Source organism: Dermochelys coriacea, chromosome 2, assembly GCF_009764565.3.
Source record: "Dermochelys coriacea isolate rDerCor1 chromosome 2, rDerCor1.pri.v4, whole genome shotgun sequence".
Taxonomy (NCBI): domain Eukaryota; kingdom Metazoa; phylum Chordata; order Testudines; family Dermochelyidae; genus Dermochelys; species Dermochelys coriacea.
The window spans coordinates 218374530-218388848 of NC_050069.1; the positions used below are offsets into that span (position 1 = coordinate 218374530).

General features: G+C 39.8%; 1 protein-coding gene across 4 annotated transcripts in view; it reads left to right on the top strand.

Moving 5' to 3' along the window:
• THSD7A (thrombospondin type 1 domain containing 7A) overlaps positions 1-14319 on the top strand; it is a 437038-nt gene that overhangs the window by 257180 nt on the left and 165539 nt on the right. For 3 of the 4 annotated variants that reach the window (XM_038392700.2, XM_038392699.2, XM_043509245.1), the window contains 3 exons: positions 575-756; positions 3836-3904; positions 9871-10026. In XM_038392700.2, coding sequence (XP_038248628.1) covers positions 575-756; positions 3836-3904; positions 9871-10026 — 407 coding nt within the window. The remainder of the gene's footprint in view (positions 1-574; positions 757-3835; positions 3905-9870; positions 10027-14319) is intronic. The other variant, XM_038392701.2, reaches the window with a different exon arrangement.

A 14319-nucleotide genomic window follows, 5' to 3' on the forward strand; every position in this document is an offset into this window, starting at 1 on the left:
CTTACTCTTGATGGTGAAAAAAGAACTCACTGAAATAATTCTTTGGGAAAAAAAAGTACAGTTATAGTTTTGCCTTGATATGCAGGAGGAATATTCATGCTTCTTATCAAAGGTAAATTGGAGGCTTTTCCTTTTTTTTTCTTTCGGGGCTTATGTTTCTCAGTGTACACATTTCTCTGATTTTTGTTCTGTTACTTTATTCTAGCTGTCTAGTTCTAAACAAGTGCTAAGAGTCACAAACCTGGGGATTGGCAGATTTGAGCATAAAACTCAATTTCTTTCCATGCAACATTATTCTTCTTCCTTGCAGTAAAATAATAAATTCCACCGATTAAAATTAAATAAAGATCTTCCTAAATATAACCTTTTCAAAAATGAAATAATGAGGAAAATAGTTCAATCAGTGTAGACTACCAAACCTCATGCATACCTGTAAAATAAAGGGGAGCCAATCCTTCTAGATAATGAATCAGAAATATTAGGGCACTTTGCCTTGTATAATCAAATATTACCTTGTGTGGCTTTACATATTTTAAAGAACTAATTCACCCAATTTGCAATTACTTTGATTCAGATATGGCTGGAGAACCACAGAGTGGACAGAATGTCGTGTTGACCCTTTACTTAGCCAACAGGACAAAAGACGAGGGAATCAGACAGCTCTGTGTGGAGGTGGAATTCAAACCCGTGAGGTGTACTGTGTGCAAGCTAATGAAAATCTCCTCTCCTATTTAAATACCCTCAAGGAAAAAGAAGGTAAATTTCATTCACTTGCAATTGAATTAGTGTGAAAACTGAACACTTCAGCATGCCGGAGCTTTTTGACCTCCATTGTCTTCTGTCACAAGTATCTTATTTTATTATAGATTACTGTGATCTATTTTTTAAAATCTAATTTAAATGGAAATATTTAATTCCAGGAGGGATGGGTTCATTCTTTATCCTGAAAATGTCCGTATCTTACTCTGAACTGTTTTTTCATAAGACTTCCTGAAGACTTCCTAAACTGTAGGATGGTTTTGTGGTAAGAAACATACAAGACTGGGAGTCAGGAACTCTGGGTTCTAGTCCCGGTTCCGCCAGAGACTTTCTGTGACCTTGTGCAAGTATTTTAACTTCTCTGTGCTTGTATAGGTTACACCTAGAAAGAGAAAAAAGTAAATGCATGTGTAAAGTCACCATGGAAATATATATGTGAAGTGACTTTACAGGTTCAAAAAGAGCACTAAACTTGGTTTTTACTTGAAACCAGACAAAATGTGATGGTTTTGGCTGACTTTCATGTAGAGTTCTTGTTTTTGTGTAAAACTGTAACTCAGCTTGATGCTTGTGTGGATTTGTACTCCCAAAATTGAAAAAGGAACAAAAAGTTTATATGAAGAGAATCTCTGCACATTAAAAGAATAGGAGTACTTGTGACACCTTAGAGACTAACAAATTTATTTGAGCATAAACTTTCATGGGCTACAGCCCACTTCATCGGATGCATAGAATGGAACATATAGTAAGAAGGTATTTATACATAGAGAGAACATGAAAAGGTGGAAGTACCCATACCAACTATAAAAGACTAATTAATTATGAGGAGCTATTATCAGCAGGGGAAAAAAACTTTTGAAGTGATAATCAAGATGGCCCATTTCGGACAGTTGACATGAAGGTGTGAGGATACTTAACATGGGGAAATAGGTTCAATTAGTGTAATGACCAAGCCATTCCCAGTCTCTGTTCAAACCTAAGTTAATGGTATTTAGTTTGCATATTAATTCAAGTTCAGCAGATTCTCCTTGGAGTCTGTTTTTGAAGCTTTTCTGTTACAAACTTGCCACCTTTAAGTCCATCTCTGAGCGATTAGAGAGCTTGAAGTGTTCTCCTACTGGTTTTTGAATGTTATGATTCCTGATGTCAGATTTGTGTCCGTTTATTCTTTTGCGTAGAGACAGTCTAGTTTGGCCAGTGTTCATGGCAGTGGGGCATTGCTGGCACATGATGGCATATATCACATTGGTAGATGTGCAGGTGAACGAGCCCCTGATGGCATGGCTGTTATGATTAGGTCCTATGATGGTGTCACTTTGGAGACAGACCAGTCCTTGCTTACAGACAGCCCCCCAACCTAAAGCAAATACTCACCAGCAACCACGTACCATACAACAAAAACGCTAACCCAGGAACCTATCCTTGCAACAAAGCCCGATGCCAACTCTGTCCACATATCAATTCAAGTGACACCATGAAAGCGGGAGGATGATCTTGTGGTTAAGGCGTTTGAAATGGGACTTGAAATATTTGGGTTCAATTCCTGGTTTTGCCATAGGCTTCATGGAAAAAGTTTCCATCTGCGGAATGTGAATAATAAAAATTCCATGCTTAACAGGTGTAGTGTTAATGAGTTGGATGGTTGATGTGGTGATTGGGTCTTATAAGCACCTAGCTTTATATAGTCTTCAGAGTAGCAGCCGTGTTAGTCTGTATTTGCAAAAAGAAAAGGAGTACTTGTGGCACCTTAGAGACTAACAAATTTATTTGAGTATAAGCTTTCATGAGCTACAGCTCGTTTCATCGGATGCATTCATAGGATGCATTTCCACTGAATGCATCTGATGAAGTGAGCTGTAGCTCACGAAAGCTTACGCTCAAATAAATTTGTTAGCTCTATATAGTTAACATAAAATACTTTTCTGATGAGTTCAACTATATTATTATATGCATTTTTGAAGAACAAAACCTCAGTGAGTAATTTACATTAACATACATTATTCCTCAGCAGCAAAAATTACTTGAAAGAAACGACTTATCCACTGATAATTTAGAAATCCTTCAAGACAGTATATTATACTAAGTGCATTTAGCCTACAATTCTGATTACATTTATTTTTATGCCGCTCTATGGTACAAATTTACATTGCCACAAAGAAATACAGCCACACACTCCAGGAAAAGGGACATCCTTGACTTGGGCATGCATAGTTAAGCATTTATAGTTAAGTCACCTTGCAACCTACAGAGTTCTCTAGTGGGGGGCATCTTTAATGTGGGCACTGCAGTTTGTGGAGACTACCATTCCCAGCATCAATTTTAATACATCTGCTTGAATTAAGATGGAGCATTGTTTGCTGAGATATCTATGCTCCATCGGTTGCACCTGCGTATTTATGAGGAAGGGTGTCTTCAGTCTGCTTCATTTAATACCAATTAGTTGCAGCTCCGGGCTCTTGGCAAATTTCCTCTGGGACCAAGTTTAGATGCCCCTGCCTTAGAAGTAAAGAGTGACAAACTCTCAGCTAAAGAGAGGCAACAATAAATTCAGCAACAGCTTACTGTTCAGAATGATGATCAGGATTTTGGTTGACTATGAAGTCTTGCTGGTTTAGGCTGGTGTGAAATCTGTCCTTATCAGAATGTGACAGGAATATGCAGAGCCCATCAGTAGGTAATTTCTATAGGCCCCATAAGGCTGTTTAAAATATAACTAGTCTTTGGATGCATAAACATGAGAACACTTTTTTCACGAACTCAAACTAGGGGTGAAGTGAGTTTTAGCTTAAAAAGCTCTTGGGACATTTCCATTTTTGGAGACAGATTAAAAAGTGTTGTTTTTTAGAGCAGCTTCTGTGCACACTTAGAAACAGCAATTTGGCATGATTAAATGGTGTGATTAAAACCAGGCAATGATTCAAGAACTGGAGGGGAAAAATCCCACCAACTCTTGCAGTGGGAAACCCCTTCTTACAATGTAGCTCTGTATTCATAAACAGCTAATGCTATCTCAGTAAGGCTGTTTTGAAAACTTCCATTCTCACGTACTCATAGTGGTGTTTCCCTATTATTTCAGAAAGTCAGTCACAGAGCACGTCGAAGTCTAGTGCTGCACCACTTCTATCAATCACTTTTGAAATAACAGGTAGGTAATTAAGGCCTTCTACCTGACATTTCAATCAAAAGTGTGCCAGGAGGCACTGTCCCCTTGGAGAACTATGTTGGCTATATATAAAAAAGTATATTTCTCTCTGAAATAGTTTCTTTTACTGTACCTGTGAGCTCTCACTCATAAGGTTTAAGATAATAAAAGAAATAAGAGGGCAAAATACTTATATATCAAGTACCATACCTGAAATACAAACTAGTAGCACAGACTCAACCCAAACCTTTATCCATTTTTTTTAAAAGTTCTAATAAATATCTTTCACTTCTATTTCCCATCCTGGCCCTAAAGTGCTGGGAATTTCTTTGGTCTTCCAAAATTTCTACTTTCCTTTGCTATTTCCAGCTAGGATTGTCAATTTTGGTTGGACGTATTCCTGGAGCTTTCATCACATGACATAACCTTCAATTAAAGATTCATCTTTAATCCCTGGAGACTCCAGAACAATCTTGGAGGGTTGGCAGCCCTATTTCCAGATCTGTTTTGCTGATTCAGGATATTTGTATAATTTAAGATAAGAATTTGAATTTTTGATGTTTAAATCAAACTTCTAGCCTTTTGGGGTTGGTACATCCCTGTAAGTCAAGTACAGAAATCTTCTATCTTCATTTCAGAAATGACAAATTTACATTTGAGCAGGAGTATCATGTGTAGCAGTTAGGACAGGGAACGGGAAATTAAGGATTACTAGATTCTGTTGTTCTGTCACTCGCTGTGTACTTTAAGCAAATCACTCAACTTCTCCTTGCCTCTCTTTACCCATCTGGAAAATTGATATAACTGTGTACCTAACTATTGAACTGAAAGGGACTACTTACATTCATAGACATACATAGGTGTGTAAGGGCTTGTCTTCACTACTGGGGTAAGTCAACCTAAATTAAGCTACTCCAGCTATGTGAATAACATAGCTGGAGTCGACGTAGCTTAGGTCGACTTACCCCAGTGTCGTCACTGCACTGCATAGATGGAAGACGATCTCCGGTTGACTTACTTTAGTCTTCTCTGAGAGGACTCTGCCGTCCTTTTAGTGGATCTTCACTAGACCCGCTAAATCAACACCCGCTGCATCGATTGCAGCAGCGTCGATCTCCCTGGCAGTGAGGACAAGCCCTAAGTGTTGGCAGGATCAGAGTCTGAAGTAGTAGACTTTACAGTTTGGCAATAAAGTTTGCCACATACATTACAGAAAACTGGGAAGGAAACTCTTGATGTTATCCTTCATCTATTTTATTAGTGTAGCTTTTTTAAAATGCTCATTTGTTCTGCTTTTGTGAAAGTAGGGCAACTAGTGTCCTGAAAAAATGGCGAGGTCTTGCTGAGGCATGGATGTACAGATGCTCTTCTTGTGACACTCTGGCCCTGTTGGCAGAAGCTGCCCAGAGAATGCAATGAATTACCTCATCCCCAGCATCACTCTGGCTCTGACCGCATGTTGGCCACTTTGAGGCCACGCTGGTCAGCTGGGATTCTCTGCCAGAGGAGGAGCTGGTGCACATCCTTGGTGAATTTAGCCCACTGTTTACCAAGAGAGGTGAGTCTGTGCTTTTGTGGTGATAATTTTTAAAATGTAGCTACTCTACAGTCCTCCTGCTGATAAGCTTCTACCTTACTGTATGAAGTTCTCCAGGGACTTGTCTAGCCAGTATAGAGCTCAGAAGAGGGTTCCTGGGGTAATAGTTAATTATTTTCCAGGCACTTGCTAGTAGGTAGTATTCTTTAGCACTAGACACACTGAGTTAGTAGCCCATAAGTGGGCACAGAAAAGCACTTTGAGTTTGCTTGATTTTTATCCCACTTTAGGAGAAAGGGGAAGTTCTAGACTTTTAGAACACAGTAAGAGAGAGGTTCCTAGTTCAGCAGAGAATGATGGTGTTTTTGTGTGTGTGTTTTTGTTTGGGGTTTTTGTTTTTGTTTAATCTCCCAGCCCAAACTTGAAAGCCATTCCAAACCTGAACCTAATTTTCTGGTTTGGCAGGGGGAAAGTGAGAGCTTTTTAGCAAAACATATTCTATCTTGTTTTCACGTGCCCAAAATTTGAGCAAAATATCTGAAAAACATGCAGAGCTTGTATTATTAAGCATTATTGACTCAATGTTCAGCACCACTGTCAGGAAACGAAAGAACTAAGCACCCTCATTCACAACCTCTACCACAAATGCATGAAAAGAAAATATGAAATGGCAGCACTAAGAGGGGAAACATCTTTTGACTGTGAACTTCTGCGTTCAGTACTTCTTCTTTCAAATCATCTCAAGTCAAACAATAAGGGATCAGATGCTGAGCTCATTTACACTGGTACAAATCTGGAGGAAAGCCACTGAAGTTAAAGGGGTTGAGATGCTAATGTTCAGGCTTGCCACAGCTCAGCAGTTTGTTGTAAAGAAAATAAATAATCCTTATCATACTCTAGCACCTCTGGCTGAAATGAGTTCTAGATATGTAGCTAGCAAAGTGGTTTGGGAGCTCTCTGGATGAAAAGTGATATATATAACAGAGGTCACATCATGCATGAGAAGGTAATAGTAACAAAAAATCTCTTCCTGTTTTTTGTTTGTTTGCTTTTTACTTTTTGAGACTTGCTATATCAGATGGTTTTTCAACTGTCTCTCTCTCTCTCTCTCTGCTGAGACTTTGGCAGCACTGAAATAGGCTTTCAGATAGGCACAGGGACTTGGTGGAATTACTGGGGAAATGATGGCTGAAGAGAAATGCCCCTTTGTCACCCACAGAGATGTGTTGTGCCATTCGCTGTACATTCTACACACAACATTTATTTGAGATGTATCAGAGAAGCTGGTCAAGCCCAGACAAGTTTCTTGCAGTGAATAACTATTACTGTTGATGATTTTTTTAAGCTAAAACAGTGTTTTAGGGATGAACATTGGTAATCAGAGCTATGCAAAGAACTGCTTTTTTCAATTTGCTGACAGTTTTGAAAAATAGATTCAGGTTTAACTAAAATCCAAATCTTTTGGAATTTCTGGTGAATCAAAATAGGCGGGGGGATGGATTTAATTTAATGTCAAAAACAATTAACCAGAAGTGATGCAAATTTACAAAATGTTTTGGTCAACCCAAATTTGCATTTTGGAGCAGAAAAGAAAAAATGTTTTTACCTAGAAATTTTTTCTACTTCCATGTGTGGAGAAATTTGACTAAGTTGAGTTGGAGTGATTGAATTAGCAATATATTTGTACTGTGCATCATTGTAATGTGCTTTGTGCTATAGTATCGCTACAAAGGAAATAAACACAAAGTTCAGTGGGGATAAGTTTGCTTAATTTACTGTCATCTAAAAAAGAAATTCTGAATAATGCAGCGTAATGCACATTCTTGAATCTTAAAATACAGGAAACATTTCCAAATAATTATTCTCTCCCACCATTCCAATACTTTTTTTGTCTCTCAAGCTACTTCAATAAACCTAAATGAGTAGCAGACACGGTCATTCATAACAACTTTATACTTCATGTTACACTGAAGGATAGTAAACAAGATGGCATAAAATTGTGTTGCATTGAGAGAGTTATTTGTACTAGTTGCATATCCCTGAAGCATTTCTTGTTTTAGATACCTTATAGATGAATGACTGAAGTGGCCAATATTTTCAACAGGTCTTATATTAATGTATATTGTACTTGATATTCTTCATGGAAGAGAAGCTGAAGTCTTTACTCAGGGCCATACCATGTCTGGTCTTTGTACAGGTGTCCAATGGGAGAGAGCTCAAAGAGCCTTATGGCCAGACACAGTTGCAGTCCTTGCTGTTGTGGAAGCCCAGGAATGGTTTCCTCTTTATTCCTAAAGAGGAAGAAGTAATTTATAGTTCAAAGTACCAGTGAAGAGGACGACTGGTACACTGAAGGGAGTATACTGCACCTTATGAAGGAAAGTAGCAGTGGGTACTCTGCCCTTGTGCATCAAAAGGCTCTGGGAGGCACTCTTCAGAACGCTTCCCTGTGCTCCTACTGGGGCTCCACAAGGCCCCCAAAGTGTGGCTGTGCCTTAAAGTTACAAATGACACTTTCTTTTACTCTGCCTTTACTTATGCAAGCTCCCAATGAATTCAAGGGTAGTTTGAGTAAGAGCTGTGTAAGGACCTCAAGATTCAAGATAAAGGCTACAAATAAGTGGCGATGACTTGCTAACTCCTGCTTTTATTAAATACTATCCAGTAAAGATACAATTACATGCAAATTATGTTTGTTTATATTTATTTTTCTGCTACAAGTTATACACTTTATGCAGATGACCATGCACATTAGGAATAGACTTGAGGCTTCTGGAAAATTGCCAATGCAGCTTTCAGTGTCATAAGGTTTAGGCCCCACCATAGCACTATGCATATGTTAGAATACTTCTTTCCAGTGTTGTCATCTTGTGTTAGAAAATGGGAGTTCTGGAGTATGTTTAACAGGTATTTGCCCTCTCTGCACTGCAGGTTTGCTTCATGGAGCAAAGCAGTACAAAACCATGCACAAAGTAATAGGATGGGAAGGACAGTTCCACCGGATGCTGCCTTCTCATTCCCTCCCTCTCAAAATGTAGCTTCCAGTTGCCCACTAGTGGGTCTGTGGCTAAAAGGAATGTACATTACCTGAAGGGCCAGGCAGGCAGAAGCAGGTGCATGCAGCACACGTACATGTGAATAAGAGACTCCACTACCTTAACAACAGCATGCAGCTCATTCATCAAACCTCTGTTGTTGTTGCTGTGTTACTGTGATCCTCAAGAGCCTGATTCTGTTACCCGTACTCCCTCTGACTAGTATCTTGCTCCACAGATAGTTGTAATCAGTGGGATTATATGTAGCATAAGGTATTCCTTAAGGTGAGTAACGGTGGCAGAACAGAGTTCTAATTAACTAAACTCTTGTTTTGAAAGCACAGTTCTGAGGATCAGTCATGATGTTTAACTTTGGGGAATCACATCTTTTTAGTCAATTGGATAGAGGTAATCTGAATGGCTGATCTATATTCTGTGCTTAGTTTTAAATATTTTGTGAGGAGCTGAATTATGAAAGATCTTACGAAAGAAAAGTGGATTGCAATAAAGTAATGCATTTGTTGGTTGGAGACAGATGCATACATATATCCAACATGCTAGGAAAGGTCTCCCATTGTGCCTACGTGCTGGGAAGACAGTAGTTTACTGAAGGCTGCATCCTGGCTCTCAGTGTAGGAGAACAGGGTGGTTCTGCTCTCTTATGGGCCTTCCCTGGTCCACAAGAAACAGAATTTCTGCCTGCTCACATACCTTCCATGTGGACTGATTACATACTGCTGGAAGTAATATATTAAACAATTATACCCTATGTACTAGATTTAAAAGCTGTGCACAGAATACGTAATTGAATACAGTTTTCCTTGAACCAACTAAAGCTGCCACTGCACAACTTCTATAGGCAGGTGGTTTTCTGTGAGTATGGAAGGGCTTTAGAGTCAAAGGAAAGCAAATAGATTCTGTCATTATGTTTCAGTGATTTAAAATCAGTATCTCTGATTTGATTTGCGGTTGAAGGGTTAGGATTTATGTGATTATAACTAGGCTTTGAAGTTACAATACAATAAAGTGAATGAAAATTTACACTTCTGTTGGTTCAATGGTTCAGTCAAGATGCACTTAATAAAAGAGCAGAACATTGATTTGCATGGGGGCCAATGTGAAGAACTACTGTAATAATATACTCCATTCATTAACTGCAAGAGCTAGGTCCTAGAGAATACTGCAATATTTGTGGAATCTTCCTGATTCCACATAATCTGGTTTGACTCAGTCCATGCAGTGAGTTCATTAGATTTATTGGTAAGAGAGTAGTTTTACCCTTACTTCATCAGATTAAAATGATGAGACAGAAGATTTTCTGACTGAAAAGTAGTGGTGTAAACTTGCAGCAAAGAATTATACAAGTGTTAAAAATATGTTATCTTTATTGTATACAGCTTCCAAGCCTGTGGATCGGAAACTGTGCACAGGACCTGTACCTAGCACCACCCAATTGTGCCATATCCCTTGTCCAATAGAATGTGAAGTGTCCGCTTGGTCAGCTTGGGGACCATGCACCTATGAAAGCTGTGAAGACCAGCAAGCCAAAAAGGGTATGTACACATTTTAAATTCCTCCTTTTCAAAAAACATTTTTATTTTACTTAGTTTTTACATAATACTTGAAAAAATATTTCCAAGAGTCTAGGGATCTTTGACAATACTGACATATTCATACTTATATCAGCAAGAGAGCATGCAACTGACTCCAAAAATCAGAAAATAACCAGTCAAAAAAAACCCCAAACAAACCTACCCATAAGTACCACCTCTCAGCATTCTCCTTCCTTCCCAAAGGCCTTGGGAAAGATATGGACTTTCTAGTTTTGTAGGTCAACAGATCTGGGCTATTTCAAGACAATTACAAAGTTGAGTGCGTCCTCTTAAATTGAGGGGGATCCAGCATGAATCTCTCTCCAGATCACAGTTGTGGCTGTGTCACATAACAAGAGAACAGCAGTCTCTGAAGTAGGAACGTCTCAAGCCATTCAGGGAATTACAAGTCAAGATCACCTTAAAAAATGACCAGAAGACCATTAGGCCATCAGTGCAAATCTTAGAGCAGAAGCTTCATTTGCAGAGTACTCTTCAGACCCTGCTTAACTGGCAGGCTGATGCATTCTGTGCCAGTTTCAGTTTCCAAGGGTATTTAAAGTGTAGACCATTCAGTGCATATTGCAGTAATCAGATCTCCAGGTGTCAAAGGCATGAATCACAATATCAAGGTCCACATCCAAACAAGAGACAGCCACCTCCCATCCAGAGGTGAGAAAAGAAATTTGAGTCACTGTTGCTGTGTGATCATCTAACAGCAGAGAGAGTCCAGTTGTACCCTCTTGATTGCAAACTCTCATAACAAATGCCAGGCAAACATAGTCACTTAAAGGGACAGCCCTAATCCTAAGGGTTGTTTTCTCTCTCCAACCAGCATCACTTCAGTCTGTGCACAGATAGTGGTAGTACTTCTTTGTATTACTGTATCACTTAGGAGCCCTATTCACGGACCAACACCCAGGTGTGCCAGGCACTGTACAAACACAGAACAAAAAGGCGGGTAGTACAAGCTAAACAATGCTGCCTCCTGTGTATGTGACTCAACCTTGATAATTTTTAAGGGTGACAGAACAATTCAGTTTCCGTGTCCATAAACTCCTGGAACTCTCTTTTGAGGCTAACAGTGAGGTTGCCTGTTATTCTTAGTGCTGCTGTTTTTGTTATTTATGTATTTTATACCATTCAAATGTTTGCTAGGTGTTTGTGGATATGTCTGTGTTTCAGATTGATTTGGACACTTGCCTGCTAAAAATACATTGAGGCTATCAGCTCACTTTATGCCATTTTTTAACCTGAAGACATGAATATCAGGAAACTTGCACTTTAATTTCCATGTATTCTAATGTATATTGTCAAAGTTTCAACACAGAGAAGATCTGAGGGATGGTAAGATTGGAAGATACAGACCAGGCTCTTAGCTCTGCATAAGTAGAAGGGTTTTAATACTTCTGGAGAATGTGCAAACCTTTCTAGGGAACAACTCCATCCCTTCCTCCCTGATAGGTACGTAGGTGTTATTCAGCAGATAAATGACATCTATAGTACGATAGTTTTAGCATGAAATTGTTACAAATAGCTGATTGTATGAACTGAGTTGCAGTCTGTTCCATAGCTCTTATTTATTGTTTTATATAGCTACATTGTAATTATAGGGTTTACTCTTGGGACTGATAGTTAGGGTCCTACCAATTTCACGGCCGTGAAAATTGTGTCATGGGCCATGAAATAAGCCGTTCCCCATGAAATCTGATCTCCCCATGCTGTTGGGAGCCAGGGGCTCCTAGCTGCTAGTCTGGCCAGACTGGGGAGGGACAGGAGTTGTCCTTCCCCTGCACGGATGCTCTTGGTAGGAAGATCAGACCCACCTCCATAGGCAGCACAGAAGTGAAGTTCACCCCCACTTCTGCGCTGCAGGAGACAGAGAGCTCGGTTCTGGGCTTTTGCCCCCTCCAGCCCCCATGACTCCTGGCTCAGGGCTTTCTTCCCCCAGCAGCTCCTGCTGGGGTTTAGGGTGTCTGCCCCCCGCATCTGTGGTCGGGGCGCTCAGGGTCAGGACTCTGCCCCCAGGGCTTCTTCTGGGGCTGGAGCATCCATTTTTCCAGGGACCTCCCAAATTGTTTGGGGGCGCCTGCCTTAATCTGCCCTTGCTGGGGTACGCCCAGCAGCACAGGGGAGATCGTACCTACCTCCACCTCTGGAAACCTCCTCTAGCTGCAGGAAGCTTGGAGGCTGCAGCACAAAAGTGAGGGTTGCAATCCTGGGATCCCCCACACACACACACACAATAACTTTGCAACCCCCCATGAACTCATTTTGGTTTGGACTCCCTATGGTTACAACACTGTGAAATTTCATATGTAAATATCTGAAATCATGAAGCTGACTACTTTTAAAACCTTCCAGCCACGAAATTGACCAGAATGCACTGTGAATTTGGAAGGGCTGTACTCATAGTATGGAGATGCATTTCCTTGCTGCTGTTCTGAATCAATCTTTATTGTATTCTAGCTTTGGGGAACATGATAGGATGGGGTTTCATCAAACTATATGTGACCATGAAATTTAGCTATGTGGGCAGGCTAGAAGGAGAGCAAAGGTTGTGTCTAAATGGTGATCTGCTTTCCCACAGCTTCTCTATTGGAGATTGGAGTTGGTTGAGTTTATCCGTAGTGATTACTGTTGTGTAGAAAAAACCTGAAATGACTTTGTCTCCATTTTAGTGAGGGGATGGTGGTATTTTTGGAAAATATCTGTCCCAAATCAGCTTCTCTGGCACTAGGGAATTCAGCTTCCTCTTTTAGTCTTATGTGATGTGATTTAACTTTTCTGCTGAAATTTAGGGATGGATAGAGAAAGGCAATTTGTCCTTTTAGTCTGCTTGTTTTATTTTCAAAATCTTTGCCATACATTTTCAAATTTGGCTGTGGATTGTAGTTTGTCCTGGTGTAGATAATGCTCAAGTGGGGAAATCATTAAAATCTGATCTTTGATGATTCTCTGCTAGGGTGAGGTTTAAAGTCAAATCTGAAAAAAGAAATGTTCTACATAAGTCATTTTATGCTTCTCCCATCTAGCTATAGTCTCATGAGATAAACTTCCCATTTCTAGACCTGTAATTTGCTACCCCATGTGATTTGTTTTAGTGTCTTGAATTGATCTGTAATAGCTGAATAGGTCAGCCATAGACTCAGAGAAGTGTTACAGTTCCTTCTATAGAAAACAGCTATACACATGAAGGTATCTCTCATATGTTCATATTTGCCTATCTTTTTTCCTATATGATAGTTAATTTTGTATATTAGTTCAAGCATAAGCAGCAATGTGCTGTTTAGTGTGTTCATTTCCCATATCAATATTTATAATCAACTTTTGTCTTACTCTGTTTTCCTCTAGTTAACCCCTATGTGACTCCAACTTTCCTGCTGTTAGTGTCAGAAGCAGAGCTGCATTTAAAGATCATGATGAGGGAACTCGAGCATTGCAGATTTAGAATAACCTGGATCTTCCACTTAATCACACCCATTTCTAGTACTATTCAGTGGTCAGATGCAGGACTGTATGCAAATTCACCCATGAATGTGACTGGGATTTCTCCTTTCCTTCCCACTGACATACATTCACTAGGTAGCAGGAATGGATATTTCGTTGGAGTAAGCAAAGGCACCTTGACAGTGAGATGGGAGGAATCCAGGCATTACACAGTGAACATGTAAATCCTAGGTTCCTCTTCACCAGTTCTCTTGTACTTATTGCTTTCCATATGTGCTTCTTTAGGAAACACTTAGATGCATATGCTGCTTGGATTGAAATATTTGTGCATTATAGTTTTATGAATTCATTAGTGGAAGGCAAACACTACCTTTTTATCACCCCTTTGTCACTGTGTTACTCCTATTCCCATATTTCCCCCTTTTTTCCTCTTCACCCCTCATTCCCTCTCATACCTATTCATATCTCCCCCTCTTCCTATTTTACAGTTTGCATACCCTTTTTTCTTCTCCTGTGTCTAATCATATATGTGCCTTTGTCAGCCTTTTCCTTTCCCCTTTTCCTCCTATGTCTGCTTCTTTCTTTTCCCTCCCATTATTGTCCCATCTTCCCTTCCTGTTTCTTCTCATCTCTATCCTTCTCCCCCCTGCTTCATTTTCTTCCTACCCCACTGTTTCTTCTTTGCTTTTTCCTCCTCTCTTAGCTGTCTGAGATTCTTCCTCCTCGGACAACTCTCGCTATTTTTACCGTCATCCTGCTAACTCAAAGCTGATTCAGTTCTTCAGAGAGGCCACATCTCCTTAC